This window comes from Staurois parvus, unplaced genomic scaffold (genome assembly GCF_062004578.1).
Source record: "Staurois parvus isolate SC_StPar_1 unplaced genomic scaffold, SC_StPar_1.0 ptg000082l, whole genome shotgun sequence".
Taxonomy (NCBI): domain Eukaryota; kingdom Metazoa; phylum Chordata; class Amphibia; order Anura; family Ranidae; genus Staurois; species Staurois parvus.
The window spans coordinates 289,341-310,846 of NW_028317878.1; the positions used below are offsets into that span (position 1 = coordinate 289,341).

A 21,506-nucleotide genomic window follows, 5' to 3' on the forward strand; every position below is an offset into this window, starting at 1 on the left:
CCAACAACAGATACCACAGCTGACCATACAAGACTAGACGACACCAGTCTTAAAGAAAACCAGGAGGTAGACTAGTTTATTTGAACACAGATACAAGAGGACCTGAGGGAGCTGAGACGGGTTTCCCCACCTCTCCAAAGTAAGCTGGGTTCCATGGGCTCCCCACCCAAAGTGACTCCCTTCACACAGGATGTAACTAGCGAGGGTGCAGAGGAGACAAATGCATATTGGCTTATGAGGACAGCTGAAACCAAGCAAAAATGCTAAAATCCTTTATTTACCCACTGTGCAGTCACATCCTGTAGAGACTTGAGATGGCCATAGATGGATCAGAAAATTTTGATCCACCTATAGCTGTTCCTACTCGAGAGAACTCGATCTAATGATTGGATTCTCTTGAACGGTAATATTGGAATCCTCTCCGCTGTCAGAATACAATAACACAGCGGGGAGGATTTTTCCATCCACCTTGCTTCTGTGGAAGAGGTAATCTGTTTTTTTTTTCAGCCAGAAGGCTGATCAAAAGAAAACGAGCCATCTATGGCCAGCCTTACCTGGGTTTCCATCTTTTTCTGTCGGTCTCAGTTTCTAATGATAGAAAAGGTGGCCATTTGCACAGTTTTACCAAAACATGGTCCCTTAAATTACCATAATGGAGATTCAAAGGACTTTATTTTATAAAATATGAGGGGAAACTAGCTAAATTAAAATTTCCTTCAGACCCCTATGGTATTTGCAACTCCTCTGTAACAGCGGTCAAATTATCAGAAGCAAAAACTGTCTTTGCTGCTCTTCAGAGCCAATCAGAGCCTATATCAGAAAACAACAAACACATAATAATTCTCTGTCAGCATAAAGGAAAGCCATGAATTAATGTGAGTGTAATTTGATTTAATATAGATTTTAGGACATACAAGGTGTGACAATTTAATTCCCGGTATGTCCACGGTGTAGCACTATGGTGGTAAGTCACACAGCCATTCGCACTTGAGCGTGTTCTGACTTGTTCTAACCTGCATTCACCTGAGTTAGAGACCAGTTGACTCAGTCTTTACGGAGAAGTAGAAGAAATAACATGTGTGTGCGTTGAGCTGTTGGCGGAAAATGAGTGACAAGAATCTGAAGCAGCGGAGTAACATCAAATTTTCCATGAAAATTGGCAATAGTGTGAATGAATCTTCAGCTGTGTTACAACAGGCTTATGATGAGCATTCGCAGTTTAAGGAAGATGTCCACAATGACGTGGCAGTGGGAAGCCAAAAACGCAAAGGAGGGATGCAAATATGGATAGAGAATCTGTCTGAAGGAAAATACCAGAACTATAGACTGACAAGTGGATTCACCACCCCAACAATTATTATTATTTCAGGTACTTATATAGCGCCGCCAATTTACGTAGCGCTGTACATATATATTGTACATTCACATCAGTCCCTAACCTTCAAGGACCGTACAATCTAAGGTCCCTAACTCACATTCATACATACTGGGACCAATATAGACAGGAGCCAATTCACCTACCAGCATGTCTTTGGAGTGTGGGAGGAAACTGGAGTACCCGGAGGAAACCCACACAAGCACAGGTGGAACATGCAAACATGGTTGGGATTCAAACCAACTATCCTAGTACTGCCAGGCGGAAGTGCTAACAACCAATTCTCTTGCACATGATGCGTTACATGTCTGCGCGTTCCTGGCCCAGAAATCCATTCCAAAAAACTTGAAAAATCACCTTATTCCCCTAACTTAGCACCCTGTGTCTTTTGGCCATATCCAAAATTAAAAAAATGTCTTAAAGGCCACAGATTTGATGACATTCCAGACATTCAGCGTGCTGCGACAAAGATACTGCGCAGTGTTCAGGAAAACACATTTTAGGAATGTTTCTTGCGGTGGCACAGTTGTCTAGAAAAGTGTGTTGCTTCACAAGGGGATTGCTTTGAATGTGACAACAGCCACCAGTGTAGAGGTAAGCAAACATTTTTTCCACAGTCCATTCCAGAAATTACATTGTCACAACTTACATGTTCTGTATATTTTACAGTATCGTAGAAGAAGAAGCGTGCAGTGGCAGGCTTTTTTTCCATTATCTTGGAAACATTTCCTGCTGTACAGACTTCCTAAATACACATACTGCCCACGACTAGGTTCCGGCATACTTTGTACCTTGTTTGGCCGGAGAATGGAAAGGTGTGGAGATCCAGGGGGTGTGGAATATACCACAGTAGATGTAAAGGTGTTATTTGCAATCTGCATACACTCCTCAAGTGTTTTCAGAAACGTATTGCATGTAGACTTCAAAAGGGCCCCCATATTAATTTTATCCTGCCAAAGTGACAAACACAAAAATGATCAGTCATGCAAGATATTTCCTGACATTTTTGAAAAGCATTTCTCAGAAGTAAGTCTGTAACTACTTGAAGGACTTTCACAAATGCAGGTGTGGAGGAACATACGATACTAATGACAGACATCAAATAAATAAGAACTCATTTTAGCAAAACCTTTACAATCACTTTAACAAACCTCTTCCTTCCTGCTGCTCTGAGCTGAGTGGGGTTCTGGCAGAGAGAATGAGGGATGCAGCTCCTGTTATTCTGTTCTTTGTTTGTCACAGCCACAGCAACGTAGAGATCTGATCTCTCATAAATAACAAAAGGGCTTGCACCCTTTTTGTTAATTAGGAACAGCATCTGCTTTTTTATTATTTATTATAGGTATTTATATAGCGCCGACAATTTACGCAGCGCTTTACATATATATTGTACATTCACATCAGTCCCTAACCCTCAAGGGGTGTGCAATCTAATTTCCCTAACTCACATTCATACACATACTAGGGACAATTTAGACAGGATCCAATTAACCTACCAGCATGTCTTTGGAGTGTGGGAGGAAACAGGAGTACCCAGAGGAAACCCACGCAGGCACAGGGAGAACATGCAAACTTTTTTTGGTTTAAAAGAGTGGTCATGCTCACAACACTCTTTGTTAATTCCTGTACACCTGTATATGCAACAGTTTCCACACCTGTCACATTGTGTCAATGATTCAAAAAAGCTAGTTCATTTAAGTAAACTGACATAATTTAAGCAATCTCTATGTGAGTTCAGATGTGTAAGATGCTGCAGGTGTTGAACCAGACTGACCACAGTGATTAAAACTGAAAGTAGGCAGCAGCTGCAGGTGGCTCACAAGCCATAAATATAAAAGCCAAACAAAGTATATATATATTTTATACACTATATTGCCAAAAGTATTGGGACGCCTGCCTTTACACGCACGTGAACTTTAATGGCATCCCAGTCTTAGTCCGTAAGGTTCAATATGGAGTTGGACCACCCTTTGCAGCTATAACAGCTTCAAGTCTTCTGGGAAGGCTGTCCACAAGGTTTAGAAGTGTTTGGGAATGTTTGACCATTCTTCCAGGCGCGCATTTGTGAGGTATGGCACTGATGTTGGATGAGAAGGTCTGGCTCACAGTCTATGCTCTAATTCATCCCAAAGGTTTTCTATCGGGTTGAGATCAGGACTGTGCAGGCCAGTCAAGTTCCTCCAACCCAAACTCGCTCATCCATGTCTTTATAGACCTTGCATTGTTCCCACAAAGTTGGGAGCATGAAATTGTCCAAAATGTCTTGGTATGCTGACGCCTTAAGAGTTCTCTTCACTGGCACTAAGGGGCCAAGCCCAACTTCAGAGAAACAACCCCATATATCCCCCCTCCACCAAAGTTTACACTTGGCACAATGCAGTCAGGCATGTACCGTTCTCCTGGCAACTGCCAAACCCAGACACGTCCATCAGGATGGCCAGACAGAGAAGCGTGATTCATCACTCCAGAGAACACGTCTCCACTGCTCTAGAGTCCAGTGTCGGTGTACTTTACACCACTATATCCGATGCTCTGCATTTCACTTGGTGGTGTAAGGCTTGGATGCAGCTGCTACCTGACCTTGGCTTTGTATCAAGAGATCCCCAAACTTTCCACTTCTTAATAGGTGATTTAACAGTAGTGATTGGCATATTCAAGGCTTTAGACATCTTTTTATGTCCTTTTCCATCTTTATAAAGCTCCATTACCTTGTTATGCAGGACTTTTGACAGTTTTTTTCTGATCCCCATGGCTCAGTATCTAGCCTAGTCAGTGCTTCCACATAAGAGCTAACAAACGCATTGACAATTTATACACTGACAATAATAGCAATTTAAAAAGCAACAGATTTGGGACATTAACCTCTAATTGGCATTTTAACCCGTGTGTGTCACCTTGTGTGTCTGTACCAAGGCCAAACATTCCAGAGCATGTAAACTTTTGATCCGGGCCATTTGGGTGTTTTCTGTTATCATTATGACTTAAAAAGGAGCCAAACAACTATTTGATAATAAATGGCTTCATATGATCATCATCCTTCAATAAAAGAGGATTTTGTGGCATGATCAGTCATATTTTCAATATCAATGCCAAAATTTCACAATTTCTGCCAGGGTATGAAAACTTTTGAGCACAACTGTATATACATATACAGCGGGTAAAATAAGTATTGAACACGTCATGTCATTTTTCTAAGTAAATATATTTCGAAAGGTGCTACTGACATGAAATTGTCACCACATATCAGTAACAACCCATGCAATCTATAAATACAAAGAAAGTTCAGAAATTAAGTTATGTGTAATAAAATGAAGTGACACAGGAGACGCAAAAAGGCATGGAAAGCCAAGACACCAGCTTTAATCTATAAGTAATTAGAAAGCAATCCTGCCCCTTGTCAGTGCAAATTAATATCAGCTGGTTCAGTCTCAACTGATGGCCTATAAAAAGGTGTCTCATTACCAAGGTGTCACACAAAAAACATCTCATGATGGGTAAAAGCAAAGAGCTTTCTCAAGACCTTTGCAACCTTATGGTTGCAAAACATACTAATGGCATTGGTTACAGGGGGATTTCTAACCTTCTGAATGTTCCAGTGGGCATCGGGGCCATAATCCCGATATATATACATATATGCATACATATACATACACACACACACACACACACACACACACAAAGATACCTGAGGATCCAAGGAACTGAAAGTAGATGTTTCCTTTGTTTTGTTCACTTGCTGGACTAAGAGATCACAATACAGCCTTAGTTCAGACATCTTTGTTTTCAGGGCCTCTGTGCTATCGCTAAACTCTGAAACAAAAGCAAAAGAGTTTTGGCCAATAAAAATACACAAATGACTATTCAACCAGGATAGTATATCAGAGCTTGTATTATAATTCTCCAAAAAAAATGCAACATTTATTAAACCTATAAAAAATAGAAAATATATAGAAAATGAAAATGTACATTCAAATAAAATAGATAGAAACTTACTTTTAAACTACTCTAAAGGTGTTACTAAAGAACAACGTACTGTATGTAAAATTTGTGTACTTCTAATGCGATCCAGGAAACAGGCTAACAGTTCCTGAAATTCATAGATGCTCTTTAGAATTCTGTCGGGCCTCAACACCACAGTTGTCAGTGCTTGCAATGGATTCATTTACATGTCAGAAACAGGTACATGAATCTGTATGGAGGCAGGAGTACCAATACTGGCTCCTTTCTCAAGCAATGTGCCAGGAGCCGCACACACAGAAGCACTGGCAAGGAACATGGGTGGGAGAAGCTTGATAGGGAACCAGGCTCAGAGAGTTCCCTATCAGGTCTGCATTGTTTGTGGTTGACAGCAGTGGCCCGATTCCAAAACCACTATTCAGACCAACAGCGGCTATGGCATGGATTATTTTTAAGCCGCTATTCAGGTCAATAGCAGCTATGAAATTCGTTCACTGCCATCCACTGTCAATCACAAGCAAGGTGGACCTGGTGGGGAGCTAGTCTCTTAGGAGTTCTCCCTCAGGCTCCATCCGCTGTTAGTGTGCCCCTGCATCCCTGGCTGCTAAGATTCTGGTGGCCTGCATCCTAGCAACCAATGAAGCAAATACATAACACAGAGAACAGAAAATTAACAACACATCCCCCACCCCAATAACACTGACCTGTCCCTGTATGCCAATTTTTTGCATCGGTTGCAGCCGAAACTTCATATCAAAAAGTGATGCAAATAAGAACATCATACATCTGATATATGTGTTGGCACTGTTACCAAAACTGTCGCAATTTTTTCAGGAATTTAGCGCAGGACATTTTAAAGGACCAATACAGCCAAAAAGGTATAATAAATGCTTTATTAAATTCTTCCCAGTGTGTCTTGATGTGTATTTGAAAAAAATCTGATTTTATTGGTCATTCTGACTTTGTAAAAAACTATTAGTACGCATTAAACTTTAAGAGATTTAGCTTGCACAGTTCGGTGTCCGGAGCTTTATTTCTCCTGAGCTCAGAGGCTGGGAATATCCAAGGACATTTAAAGGGCTACAGACATAGGTTGAATCCTTGCATATGTTGTGCAACCTCCCTCTTTTGCTCCAATGTGCTCAAAGAGAGGGTGGTGCTTGATTAGTAAACACACTGGCCTGTCAAATTCTAGATTCAGTAACATTTAAAAGATAAACATAATGGTATCTATAGGGATTAAGATAACAGATAGTGAGATCCAGAAGACAAATATCAGGATGAAGATCAACACCATTTTTTAGAAAAGCTGTCTCTCTATTCAAATGTTTATATTTAATTTTAGTGTGCTTTAGATTATAAGTATCTTGTATAGCAGTTCACTTAATCTCTTACAGTGAATGCTTGAGGATAATCTTGGATTCTCTTCTTAAGAAGTAAATGCATTGTAGGTTTGCTTGCCTTAACCATTTAGCATTACAACATCTATACTTCAAATCATTAAAACTCCAAGTCTACGATCTGCTGTGTTAAGTATATATAGCAGCTTCAGGTTTCGTCTAAATAACAGAACAGAAGCCTCCTTACCTGCACTTACACCGTATACCAAATATTTCAAGGTATACCAAATATTTTTACATTTAGACAAGTCATTATGTACTTATGATTCAAATTTCAGAGGACAGAACAATCTTTGCTGCGGAAAAGGGAAGATGGAACAGGCCTTGTCACTGGGCTCCTGTTGAGCAATATCCTATCTAAATCGCAGGATTTGACTAGGTGGCAGGTCACCAATTTGTGGATTAAATTCCTAATCTGCATTCAACAGATGTGATGACAGAAATCTTCTTTCATGCTAGAAGACCTGTCAGGCAGATCATAAGTAGTATTTGTTGTCAAGACTGTAACGTCTGAACGTTAGATTTTAATTTGAATGATCTGTGCACAAATTCAGCTGACTTTATTAATACTGGTGTAATAAAGAAAAATGGATGACAATTGCTGGGAAACACTAACAAAAGAGTTACTATACAACAACAAGGAAGTGTCTATAAATGTCCTGATGAATGGTAGCTGAATTCTCTGTTTTGTACACAAATAATTGGTCTGTGACTGCCAAAAGGTGCTAAGATTTACCGGGATGCCAGCAGCAGTCAGCACTAGAAATGTTTTATTAAATATAATGTACCCAGAACAGCCATACTGTTGGAAAATAACTTCTCTTCGACTACTTGGCGTCAGTGCACTTTTGTGCATTCCTCTTTGCCTTACGGAATATGTCCAAGTGACATTTCTGAAGTTGTTTATTCTGGTTGGTCTCATTCTCCCAATTTGGAGATAACATGTAATTTCCCAGAAGGATTTATGAGTAAAGCTTTCCAAATATAATTATCTTGCAGGATGTCATGGCTGCTGGCTCCTGTATTGCTGAATGGTGATGTTTTGAATGTGGAACATTGTGAATCATGGGTCCTTCACAGTGTTTTGTGTGAAAGCTTAGAGCTGATAGTTTCACCTCTGTGTAGTGTTTGTTAGGTAACAATTATGTTTCTGTCTTTCTTGTAATATTCAGAAAATCAGACGACTTGCATACCCAGTCCAGAATTATGTTACTGAGATTCATTCTATTTTACTATGCGATTACACAAAAAAGCAGACACAAAGCTATTCATACAATGTGTCTTTTGTCTTTTGGATAGGAGGGGTTAGGGTTCGATCACCAGTTAGTCTTCTAATGCTATGTTTGTCCCTGCTGGAGAAATTTAGTGTTAGATCAACAGTTAGTCTTCTAATGCGGTTTACATACTTTTAGAACTGATATACCCATTTCTTACCCTGCTGGAGAAATTTAGTGTTAGATCAACAGTTAGTTTTTTAATGCTGTTTGTCCCTGCTGGAGAAATGTCTTCTCACTTCCTGTCTTGGTGACATACTAGAAAGTGAGAGGAAATCACCCCAAAGTTAAAGGAAATCCTATAGATGTCACCAATGTAGATATCTCCCATTTGGAGAGTTCTCCAAACCTTCTGTTCCACTAAAACTATCAAATTTTGGGATTGTACCTTACATTCTGTCACCATAAAGTAAAACACTAGAAACATTTAGAGAATTTTTGTTTTAGAACACTCATTAAATTTTCAAATTAGTGGGGTCAAGTCCACATTTGTTATAACCACAGGGATGAGAAAATTCTAAGGAATAGGATGGAAAATGTTTTTTGAAGCTTCTAACAGTCAGTGTGTGGTTTTTGTTCAGGAAAGTACTTTGAAGTACATTCAAGCATTATTCATCAAGTCATCGAATATACTGGTAGGAATTTTTGTGTCATACAAACATTCGTATGGCCAGCTTAAGGGTGAATCTTCCCAATGAGGACTCAGAAAGCAACAAAGACGTGAGGCTATAAAAATTCCCCACAATATTCAAAGCCTTTGGGTAGATGCGTCCGGGTACCATATGGCTATGGTGAACTGGACAGCATCTTCACACAATACCTATGAAAAGATTAGCCACACGTGTAGGTGGTCCCCCATTTCGGTAGAGTATTTATATTGAGTCTTCCATTCTGTCAGTCTCTTTGCAGAAGCTTTGCAGTGAAGTGTTGACTCATGTCCTACCAGCTTGGTTTATAGATTTAATTTTAATTTGTTTTTCTTTTCTGCTTGCTTCCATATTTGGAGTTCAATGACCATATACCAATAATGTTTTCCTTTTTACTCTCCCTCAGGAAAGTTTTTGGTTTCCCTAGGGACTACCCTTACTAATAAGTAATTAATTTATATTTTTTATCTAATTATAGACATTGCATATGTACACATTGGTGAGTACCGGAGAGTCCCTGTAGGTGTGCAGTGGATCACCCTCCCATGTGGCCTGCGTGGCTGGCAGCAGAAACCAGCTCCATTAGATTATTTGCCATTGTTTTAAAGAACCACTACATATACAGTGTGTATGTATGTAGTCAAATTTTTTATGTATCAATTACTTTTGTATGTTACATACATACATACTTTTAGAACTGATAAACCCATTTCTTCTCCTGAAGAGATTATTTTCTCAAACATGTTGGGATCTATTCGAGGACTACACCCAAACTGACCAAGCTACATTATTGTTGGCAGTTCCTCAGTGTACCTTTGATTAGCAGGGTATATGTATAATTGGTGCTGTGCTATATATGTACTGTAGGTTACTATTCAGTGTGTACTCATGACACTGTTTTATTGGACCTATGGGTCTTTTTATGACTTTTTGTGATAAAGATTGGCAATTGCCTTTTAGGCGCTTTGTATTAGTGATTCTAACTGTAAAGTCCCAGGGTGGGGGTGGGATTTCTTCTTTGTGTTTTGTATTTTATCTATTTGGGATGTTGGCAGGATATTATATGTGATTATATCACTTGGCTCGGAATCTTTATATTTAATGAAGTCCTGTCGAGAGACATTCATCAAGTCATCGAATGTATTGCGTGTGTACAAATTTTTGTGTGAACAGTCATACAAACGTTCACATGGCCAGCTTAAGGGTGAATTTCCCCAATGAGGCTGTAATCATTCTCCACAATAGAAAACAAATAAAATAATATCAGTCATTGATAAGGGCTGACAGTTGGTACATGCATGGCAGAACAGTGTAATGTGCACTAAGCTGGCCATACATGGTTTACGTTTTTTTTGTTCAGCCAGCAGGTTGAACAATCAAACTGGAGGATTCCCTCATCCACACATTTGAGGTGGATGGTGGAATCCTCCCTGTGGTGATATTGTATTCTGACCGTGGGGAGTCTCCTCCAATGTCAGAATATGCAGATCAGTGCTGCAGCGGCTTTTATCCAATAGTGTTGGTAAACAAAAATCGATCAGTAGATCTACTTCTCACCTGCAATGTCCACACATGGGCCGAATTTGGTTGGTCCCTGCTAAACAGGACGAATTTCGATCCAACTATGGTCACCTTAAGTGTTGCCTTTTCAAAAAGTAATTCTTGTTGGGTGACAAAACCTAGCTGCTGTATTTTATGTTTTTAACACTGGTCAGAACTGGTTCACATCCAGAATTACATGGTATGGTACAGGGTCCAAAAAAAAGTAAGAAACTTACCCTTGGAGTGAATAGGAAAAAAGGGGCCATGGCTAGGAGATCCAGCTCATTGTAAGGTGTGATTGATGGTTACAGGAGAAGTCCAGCAGATCTTGTGTTAAAGGGAAGTACTTTTAAACTCTAGAATTTTAACATTTAAGGTAGCTAAGAAATAGGGCAGAAATTCCTTCCCTCTCTTCTTCCCCAAACAGCACTTTTTTTTTTGGGGGGGGGGGTACCCGATTTTAACAGGTACCTGCTCCTACTTCTGCTCCAATTTCCGAGGCGATTGCAATCACAAGTTCTCCTCCCCTCTCCCTCCCTGCAGTCTTCTGGGACACGTGACAGGTCTCAGAAAACTGTAGGACCATTTACATTGCGCAACATGGCCCGCGCATGCACAGTGGGCACCCAGCTGTGAATCCGCAAGCTGTCACATCTGGGTGCCCCCAGTTGAGATGCCGGCACTGGGGACAGAAGAGGGAGGGGAGGGATGACTCAGGTGATCACATCACGGGATCCTGGTGAGTATCTATTTGTTAAAAGTCAGCCGCTACAGTTTTTGTAGCGGTTGATTTTTAATAAACACAAAAATAGCTGTAGCTATTTTTGAGGACGTTCTTATTCTTCTTTTAATGTTTCTTTTCCATAGCCATACTTGTATAGGTTTCCCCTGTTCAGCCCACAGACTCCATCCCCTATCAGCTATTGTGTTCAGACAGCAGGCACCCATGGCTGTCACAATACCTGAACAGTGAATGCATCTGATTGGATGCAGTCACTTTTCAGCGGATAATTTTCCAACCAGCTCCTTTGAGTCTTCCATACAATATAAATAGATGGAAACACTGGAGTCTGACTGCAATCCTTAATATTTATTAAAATGCAGGATACCCACCTGAGCTAGGATAAAGGCTGCCCATACATGGATCGAAATTCGATCCATACATAGGCAGGCAGGTTGTACAGAAGTTGATCTACCGATTTTTTCCAAGCAATCAGTGCTGCTGGCTATCGCTATATAGGTGTTATTAAAAAAAAAAAAAAAAAGACAAAATTACCATCTTTCGAATCACATTAAGATGGGTCCTACTCTTCCTGGAAGATTAAGGCTTCTTGCACACGGTACTGATTTTTGAGAATCTGCTGTGAATGTAATTTCAGGTGCTTGTTTTTTGCGTATTCGCACGTATTCATTTGTGTATTTGTGTGCATATGCGCGTTTGCGCACACAGTGTATTCTCAGGGACAATATTTATGCTCACATGCGTATATTCGCACACACTTGCGCATATTTGCATGCATGTGGCATAAATTACTGACCAAAATGCAGATTATCCTATTTTTTTACTAAGGAATACACGGCGCTTATTTACACGCCTGTGTGCAAAGGCACATTTCAAATAATGGGCTACATTTTACCTCAGTAAAAAAAAATGCAGTACTGAGCTTTTTCAAGCTGCAGTATGCAAGAAGCCTAACACTACGGTCACACTGGGTGCGACTTGCCATGCGATGCAGCTTGCAATCATATGGCAAGTCGCACCCTATTGTCCGCAATTACAGCAGTCATATCGGTGCGATTCCATCTTGGTTGGGGGCCACACTGATTTCTAAAGTAGTACATGCACTACTTTAGGTATGACTTGCATAGACATCTGTGTATTGCAAGTCGCACCTCAAGTCGGAATACCATCCGACTTTGAAATCAGGCGACTTCATTGGAAATTTCAAAGTTGGATCGGTGTGACCGGGGTGTTAGAGTGTTTTTTTTATGAAAAATGCAACTAGAGGGCTAGGAGCATCCAAAAGGTGGGAGACCAAATAATTGAGCCAGCATATACCCAACTGTATTTAGAAATACAACAGTATAGATACATGTCTTGCTTGGCGATAATAAAATCTTCCCATAATTCCCAACACATTTCGGAATGGAGTTCCTTCTTCAGGGAAATTTACTGGTATAGTGAGGCTACAATACAATAATGTCATATCAGTAATTACATACAATCAAGTTTACAGCATATACACACATTGTAAAGGGATGTATAGAACGGCAGAAAAAAAGGGGAGGAAGAGGACAAGGGGAAAGGGGAAGAGAACTCAGTTTCGAAACATGTTGGGAAGATTTTATTATCACCAAGCAAGACATGTATCTATACTGTTGTATTTCTTAATACACTTAGGTATATGCTGGCTCAATTATTTGGTGTATCATATTGTATTTTACCTTTGTCCCATTGGCCATTTTTTTGGAATTAATAAAGACAGATTGCTTGTTTAATATATTTCATGTTTCATATCTTCTGCCTCTAAAGTCCCCTGGGGAATCCTTTGACCTTTTGGTCGCCTTTCTTTTGTACTATGTATAGGGATGCTGCCAGTATCACAACCTTTCATTATTGGCTCACTATCAGTTTCAAAAAGGTGGGAGGAACGCCCATTACTCCACAGCTGAACAAAGCCAGGAACTATGGCAGGCAGGTGGTATCAGTGTTCCCAAACAACAAATGAAGACACGGTTGATCTTCATTGGTTTACTAACCCTTTATAGCTAGAGTGCTCTTTCTTAACCAGGGTTCCTCCTGAGGTTGCCAGGGGGTTCCTTGAACAAAGGCAAATTAATCTCCCACCTACATTGAACGCCAATGCAAGAGAGGAATATTTCACTAACCCAGGAAGGCGGGTAGCACCATTTACACAGCTCTGTAGTATCTGCACACACCTTTATTCTTTGCTTTGCTATATTTCTTCTTTATCTAAAAGATATTTTAGTTACAGCCACTCCTAAAGGAAACCTTTCAAAGTGACATTGGGGTGGATTTACTAAAGGCAAATAGAATGTGCACTCTGTAAGTGCAGTTCCACTCATTTTCCCCAGAGCTTAGTAAATACGGTAAAGCTTCACTTTGTAAAGAACACCAATCAGGTGAAATGAACATAAAAAAAAGCGCAACATTTTTGCTTGCACGTGATTGGATGATGGAAATGAGCAAATGTTTAGCACATTCACTAAGCTCTGGGGAGAATAAGTGCAACTGCACAGTCTATTAGCCTAAAATCCACTGATATATGAATATACACAAATTCAGCACGACTGCTGGATCAATGTGTGTTCTGAGGGTGTCAGTAATAAGTTAATGACACCTCAAATGCAGGTTGCAAACGAACGTACCATGCGATTCCATTGCAGTGTACATGCACTAGTTTTGGTGCGGTGCAAAATCACAATGCACAGCGTTCCGGTGCGATTCACATGCAGTTCCCAGTGTGAACCAGCCATATGTGTTAGTGGATCACTTCAAATGGTTAAAGCTGAACTCCAGTCAAAAATTATCCTAGAGTGGAACTTTAATGGACCAAAGAAGTCAGATACTTGATTCATCTCAATTGCCTTTTGGAGTGGCAAAGTCAGAGCTCAAACCTTAACCCCATAGAGATGTTGTGGAATGATCCCAAGAGAGCCGTTCACACCAGATATCCAACAAATGTCAACACAGAGGACAAGGGGGCACTCTTTACGTCTGTAGGAAAAGAAATGTAATCTCCAAACACGGAAAGGTTTCTTCGCAGTGAGAGCTGTGAAAATGTGGAATAGACTCCCTCAAGAGTTGGTTCTGGCTAGCTCAGTGGATTGCTTCAAAAAAGTCCTGGATTCTTTCCTAGATACAAATAATATAACTGGATACTAACATTTATAGGTAAAGTTGATCCAGGGAATATCCGATTGCCTCTCAGGGGATCAGGAAGGAATTTTTTTTCCCAGCAGGAGCAAATTGGATCATGCTTTGCTGGTTTTTTTTTCTTCCTCTGGATCAACTTTGGGTATAGGATTATAACTTTTATTTTTTTGCTATGGTTGAACTGGGTGGACTTTTGTCTTTTTTCAGCCAGAATAACTATATAACTATGTAAATGTGTCTGAGCTGAAGCAGTTTTATAAAGGGAATGGTCTAAAATTTCTCCTGATTGTTGTTCAGGTCTGATCCAGACCTACTGGATGCACTTGCTTGAAATGATTGCTGTCAAAGCAGGTTCGACCAGCTATTAACTTAAAGGCTTCACTTACTTTTTCTTCCAGCACTGAGAATGTTTAATGGCTGTGTTCCATAAAGACCTGAGAACTTAGAATTTTGTGCATGTTATCATCTTAAGCACACTGTGCTTGTCTATTGTTGTGACTTTGGGGAGGAGCAGATCACATTTTATGGCAAACTACTGCCAAAAACCAGTTAATTCCAAGGGATTCACATACTTGTTTCTTGTAACTGTATATAAATAAAAGTTGATCATTGCAAGCACCCGTCAGCGGTAAATGGTTTGTCTCAGCCCTCTAACTGTTACATCTGCAGGACAGCTTGTTCTATTAAAAACAACAGACTTACTGGCTGGATCACCATGTGAAAATAAAGGAAAGAAAGCCTAAAAAAGAAAATGAATGCAGCCACCACATTTAAGAACTGGTAAGCTTCAACATAATAAATGTTTGATTTGGGGTTTAATAACGCTTTAAAGAATTGTCTATTATCTGATACATGTACTTTCTTGCTGTCTACTTTACATAAAAAAAGATTTCATAAAAAAGCTACTGCCGATATGTGCAAGCACCTCTGCTACAGCTATCATTTCTAACAGCATTATTTTTTTTTGCCACTTTAAGACGACTCATAATGCATGAACTGACCAGCTTACCCTTCTCTTTCTTGGTTCTTATGTCAGTTATACAGGCCTTTGCAGATCCCAGAGCCACCAGCCACTGCTGTCGCTCTGCCGCTGTCCTGGCTTTCAGATAGAAGTACTGTTCTCCTGGAATAGCCAAGTCCATCCGCGTGCTGTCTGTAGGATGAACTGGCAACACAACAATATAACATACTGTTTAAAAGGCATATATTAAAAATTTCATCCATTACAATAGAATATATTTAATGAGAAAATAAATACACTTTTTCAAAGTAACCCAGTAAATATCTGTATTGAAAATAATTATGTAATAGTTCTATAAAAACTAATATGCTCCCTTTGAAGACTCTGGGGCCTGGAACAATGGGTTTTGGGCTCTAGATGATAAACTTAAATTTGATACTTGGTTGAAATGATTTTTAAAATCAGTCATTCAGAATTAATTGAATGGTGCATTTGACAAGCAGTTGACCTCCATATGACCTGGATCAAGCTACTTTTGTATTCCTATAGATTTGTATGGGAAGAGAAGCAGTTAAGATGCAAAAAAAGCCGACCCAGGCCTTTAGTGCCCCCTCACACCTTTGTGGTGAGTTGCATTAAAAAAGAATTCTGGGCACAATTATTATTATGCAGTAGGGATGAGCCTGCACTGCATGGGTTAAATGCTTGTTTTTGTCTAGGGGCACGGAAAGCAAAGATATACTTGCCTAATCCGCCTATCCTATGAGCATATAACCGGTCCCCGCCACTCCTGCACCCCCCCCCCCCCACGCACACTAGTGGTCTTGTGAATGGGCTGTTTCTGACGTTATCACGCCCATAGACCAGCTCTGGATGTAAGGACGGCAGGAACAGTCCACCATTGGACCTGGGGGAGCAGAGTTTTTCGACTGATCGTTGGAATGGGTAAGTACAGCTTTTCCCTGAGCCCCTGGACAAAACGGGCACTTAAAGCGCTCTAAAGTTTAATTTTTTTTATTTTGTAAAATACCACACATCTATACTTACCTAGTTTTGCACAGAGCAGCCTGGATCCTCCTCTTCTTGGGGTCCCCGGAGGCTCTTCTGGTTCCTTCTGTCTGTCGGGTACCCCCACAGCAAGCATCTTGCTATGGGGGCACCTGCTGCTCTGTGTGTCCATTCACGGCTTGGCCCTGCCCCCTCTCTCCTCATTTGCTGACTGGCTGTGGTTGACATAAGTACGCATGTTACTGCAAAAACATAGATGTGAATGGGCCCATATGGTTTGATTATGATTCTAGCTGCCAGGACCAATATCATTTTTTTTTTGTTTTAATTTTGTACATGTCCAGCTGCGTGCTAGAGAAAACACTTCTTGGCCCTCAGCATGTCACAGCTTTTAGTGCTTTCCCCTGCATAAACTCTTTGGTTGACATGTATTTAGCTGGTTCCCTGCTGCCCTATAGCAGAACTACTACTACAGGGCGGCAAGGCTGCGCAAATCACACACACACACGTGATTTCGCATATCTGGGTAGGGGTTGCACATGTGCATCGCCCTACCCACGCCGCCATTGGCAGCTACAGCTGTCGATCACAGGGTCCCGGATGGAGATTCCTCGCTAGCACATGGCAATTGCTGAGGAACAGTACCAGGGGAGAGGTCTGTGTGAAAGCGACAGAGATCTCTCCCCTGTCAGTGCCAACATGCTGCTTTGTATTGCTCTGCATATCAGGGCAATACAAAGCAGCATGTTTCCCTAGTAAAACACACAGCACACACAGTAAAACAGCACACAATTAACCCTCTGATTGCCCAGATGTTAACCCCTTCCTGCCCAGTGTCATTAGTACAGTGTCAGTGCTTTTTATTAGCACTGACCACTGTATTGGTGTCACTGGGATATCAGTGGCAGTTAGTCAGTTCCCCTCCAGTGTCAGAATGACCGATGTAGTCCCATAGTCCTGCTACAAGCCACTGATTGCCGCCATTACTAGTATAAAAAAAAATAAATACATTTTTGTATATATACCACCATTTGTAGACACTATAACTTTCACATTAAACCAATTAATTTACATGTATTGGGAATTTTTTTTTTGTATAGCAAAGACATGTAGCAGAATACATTTTGGCCTAAATTTATGATGAAATTTGATTTTTAAACATTTTTTACTGGACATGTTTTATAGCAAAAGTTTAAAAATACTGTTTTTTTCTCACAATTGTCAGGTCTTTTTTGGTTTATAGTGCAAAAAATAAAAACTGCAGAGGCAATCAAATACCACCAAAAGAAAGCTCTATTTGGAAAAAAGGACATAAATTTCATTTTGGTGCAGCATTGCATGACCGCACAACTGTCAGTTAAAATAATGCAGCACCATATCACAAAAAATTGCCTGGTCAGGAAGGGGGGTAAATCCTCTGGAGGGCAAGTGGTTAAAAGCAAACCTTTTCTTTTTATTTACTTTGGATAGAGTAGGAAACCATTTGACTGTTTTCAGCTTGTTTGCAGTCTGTCTTTCCACTGGGGAAATTTACACTTCTGTCTGTCCTGGTGACCCCAGGGATTTTTTTTATCATCACTTCCTGTTCTGCTGAACATTTTACCAGACAGGAAGAAAGGGGAACTATCAAACAGCAAAACAAACAGAAAAAAAGTAGAGGAAAGCTAGAACCCCTGTCAGATTTGTATTTCTCTCAGTGTTCCTGTTTCAAATCTACCCTCACTTCCTGTCCAGCAAAACTGTTGTCAGCGGGATAAAATTTGAGGAAAAATCTCTAGCAATGTCTTGAATAGCAGTAAAACCTGACCAGGAATCTATTTATTTCTCACTCTATCCAAAAATAAAAATAAAAATGAAGAAGAAAATGGATTTGACATACACTTTACACAACACCAATGTGTATGGTTGCGTTCACACCAGCTGCATGCTGAAACAACATCTTTTAGTGTGCGGCTGGTGTCCACTGTGTAGCAGGGGTGGCGAGTGATGCCCCGAGTTTTACAATGCAAGGCACTGTTTACCTTTATTTTCATTAACTTTATTGGAAGAGTACAAAGTGTACACTCCATGCAGGCCACAGCACAACACTGCGGTGCCCTGTGTCATGGTGGCCTGCAGTGCCATCCAGTATGCTTTGGGAAATCACATCATGTCTGCATTTTTCTGCACTGCACATTACACCAGCCTTGTGGTAGGGTCACGGAGCAATAAAACAATTGTTTTCTACATGCCATGGAGGTGGCCTGCATTGATCAAGTGTGGAAAAATGCAGGTCATGCCACAATGTGTAAATGAGCCCCACCAGTGTTTTTTAGTGTTCCACAACATCCTTATTGGCTGATGTGACCAATGCTAATGTTTTAATCATATTACATTTCAGTGGTAGATTTTTTGCCTTTCTATCTTAAGATGAAGGAACTATAACCTCTGTCCTCGGGCCCCTTCTCTTCTCCATCTACACCTCCTCCCTCGGCAAACTGATACACTCCCACGGCTTCAACTATCACCTCTACGCCGATGACATGCAAATTTACCTCTCCACCCCTCACCTCACCCCTTCAGTCTCCGCCCGTATCACCCACCTACTGAACAACGTATCAGACTGGATGTCGCTCCATTACCTCAAATTGAACCTTTCCAAAACCTAGCTCCTGATTTTCCCCCCAGCCCGCGCCCCCCCCCCCCATCCTCTCCATCACAACCAACAACGCCACCATCAGTCCCACCCCGCAAGCCAAAGTCCTAGGTGTCACTCTAGATTCAAACCTGTCCTTCCAACCCCATGTCCAATCGTTGGCAAACTCATGCAGGCTCCACCTCTGTAACATCTCCAAAATACGTTTGTTCCTAACCCCAGACACTACTAAAGAACTTGTTCACTCCTTTATTATCTCACGTCTGGACTACTGCAACTCCCTTCTCACTGGCCTACCCCAACACAGGCTATCCCCACTTCAGTCTATCCTGAACTCAGCGGCCAGACTCATCCACCTTAACAACCGCTTCGCTTCTGCTACCCCCCCTTTGTCATTCCCTCCACTGGCTCCCGATTGCCCAATGCATTAAATTCAAATTACTAACACAGACATTTGAAGCCATTCATAACGCTGCCCCAAACTACCTCACTGACCTGATACCCAAATACCACCCTACCCGTGCCCTTCGCTCCTCACAAGACCTCCTACTCTCTAGCTCCCTGGTCTCCTCCTCCCACGCCCGACTGCAGGACTTCTGCAGGACTTCCCCCATCCTCTGGAACTCACTACCCCAATACATCAGACTGTCACCTACCCTCCTCACCTTTAGGCGCACCCTGAAAACCCATCTCTTCAGGGAAGCCTACCCCACCCTCACCTAACAGCCGATCTCCTCCACTCCTCCTACCACTCCATCCCCCACAGCCACTTCCTCCTGTACCTCTACCCCCTCCCTCCTAGATTGTAAGCTCGAAAGAGCAGGGTCCTCGAACCCCTCGTGTATTGTATTGTTACTGTATTGTCTCATGTACTGTCCCCCACTATAATGTACAGCGCTGAGCAAACCTTTTGGCGCTATATAAATACTGAATAATAATAATAACCAAGTTGTGACAAAGGCATATTTTATGAGAAAATAAATTGACATTAAAAAATGTCCCCTTCTGTGAGAAATGTAATTGATATCTTTTCTGGCAGGCATTTACCTTGAATTTCACAGACAGCCATCTGAATACTTCCTTTACAACCTTTCCAGGCGTCTTCCTGGGAGTCATAATAGGACAGAATTCCTCCACAAAGAAGAAACCAACGTGGCTGCCACCCTATAGGAAAGACAGACATACGTTAATGTACACTGCGTTTATCCCTTTCACTCTGAAGATCTGGTGCTGTTATTCAATTTCTGTGCATAGTAATTGTCAGAATTCTATATTTACATCAACACACCAGCCAAGTAGTAGAAACAAATTGGGACATTCAGTAGTAAAAAATAAACTTAACATTTATTTACCTTTTTTCAGTGAAACATTTTATTTAAAAAAAAAACAAAACTTTGAACGGATCTCTAGAGCAGAACATGTACTTTTTTTCACCCTTAGGTCTCATGTACACTGCAGCTGATAAACTCACATTTAGGAGCTGTTCAGCGGTTTTTTCAGCAGCCCCTGAACTCACCCTAATGTTTTCCTGTGTGTCCATGTACATATATTTGTTTACAGTCGTTTACAGGCAGTTGAGTTTACAGTCGTTTTTTTGAACGCAGAAAACTTTTACCAGCGTTTCAAATGCAAAACGCTTATAAATGCGTCTGTTTTGTGTTTGCATCTGAAATTTTTTTTTAACTCTTCCAGTTCCCAATGCTGTCCAGAGCCTTTTTTCATCATGAAAAATACATGCAAAGCGTTTTCAAGATACTCAGATGGACAAAACACTGAACACAGGATGTTCCTATCAAGCTTGTCACACATTGTAATGACCATTCACACCTCAGATCTCTCCCAGCCTTGGAAACAAAAGATATGTTAATGACCACTCACACCTCAAATTCCTCATGAAGACCCCCTGTCAGGTGACCTTAATGACTCATTCCACCAGACACCTTTCCCATCCTTGGAAACAAAAGAAATGCTAATGAGCAACTCACACCTAATTATCTCAACACATACTTCTGTCTCTGCTTCTACTCTCTGTATTTCTCTGAAACAGTCTGAAATAGTTAATAATTTACCACTTTTCAGTGCATTCTGGGCATTTGGGAGGTTCTCCTGTGCTTATCTGTAAAAAACGCTTCTGAACACAAACGCACATAAACGCTTTATGCAAACGCAGCTAAACAGACGTTTTTAACCTACGTTTTCCAGCAGACAGTTTCCATCATTCAGAAGTGTCCCGTGTACACAGGGCCTTAAATACTTGCTATCTAAAACAACAAACCTTTTACAGTTGTATGAATCATGACGGGTGCTCTCATCTGCAAAACAAAAGAATATGTGTCTGCGTGGGTTTCCTCTGGGTACTCTGGTTTCCTCCCACGCTCCAAAAGATATGCTGGTAGGCTAATTGGATCCTGTCTAAATTGGCCCTAGTATGTGTATGTATGAATGTGAGTTAGGGGACCTTAGATTGTAAGCGCCTTGACGGTTAGGGACTGATGTGAATGTAAAATATATACACACATTATATATATGCTGGGATCTGGCTAACATCAATAATGATTTCAGCTATACAGAAGATCAAGCTGTAAATGAAAAGGCATGTAAACGTCAATTTGTTTTTTTTTTTTAATTCTATTAAATTTTAGGATGCTTAAAGAGTAACTCCACTCCACTCTGGGTGATCTATGTATATTGCAAGGATGTTAACAAACTTTGTTGCATAGTCCTACCTTTTGTTATTCTGAAGAAAGAGCTGTTTGTTTGTCTGTGTCCATGTGGAAAGTGAATCTAATGGAAGTGGTTTCATAATTAT

The 21,506-nt window shown here is 40.8% G+C and overlaps 1 protein-coding gene across 1 annotated transcript in view; it reads right to left on the bottom strand.

The window, feature by feature from the left end:
* PLEKHA8 (pleckstrin homology domain containing A8) overlaps positions 1-21,506 on the bottom strand; it is a 75,260-nt gene that overhangs the window by 18,972 nt on the left and 34,782 nt on the right. Inside the window, exons 2-5 of the mRNA XM_089669874.1 lie at positions 19,745-19,861; positions 15,103-15,258; positions 5,061-5,185; positions 2,167-2,325 (exon numbers count right to left, since the gene is read on the bottom strand). Coding sequence (XP_089526000.1) covers positions 2,167-2,325; positions 5,061-5,185; positions 15,103-15,258; positions 19,745-19,861 — 557 coding nt within the window. The remainder of the gene's footprint in view (positions 1-2,166; positions 2,326-5,060; positions 5,186-15,102; positions 15,259-19,744; positions 19,862-21,506) is intronic.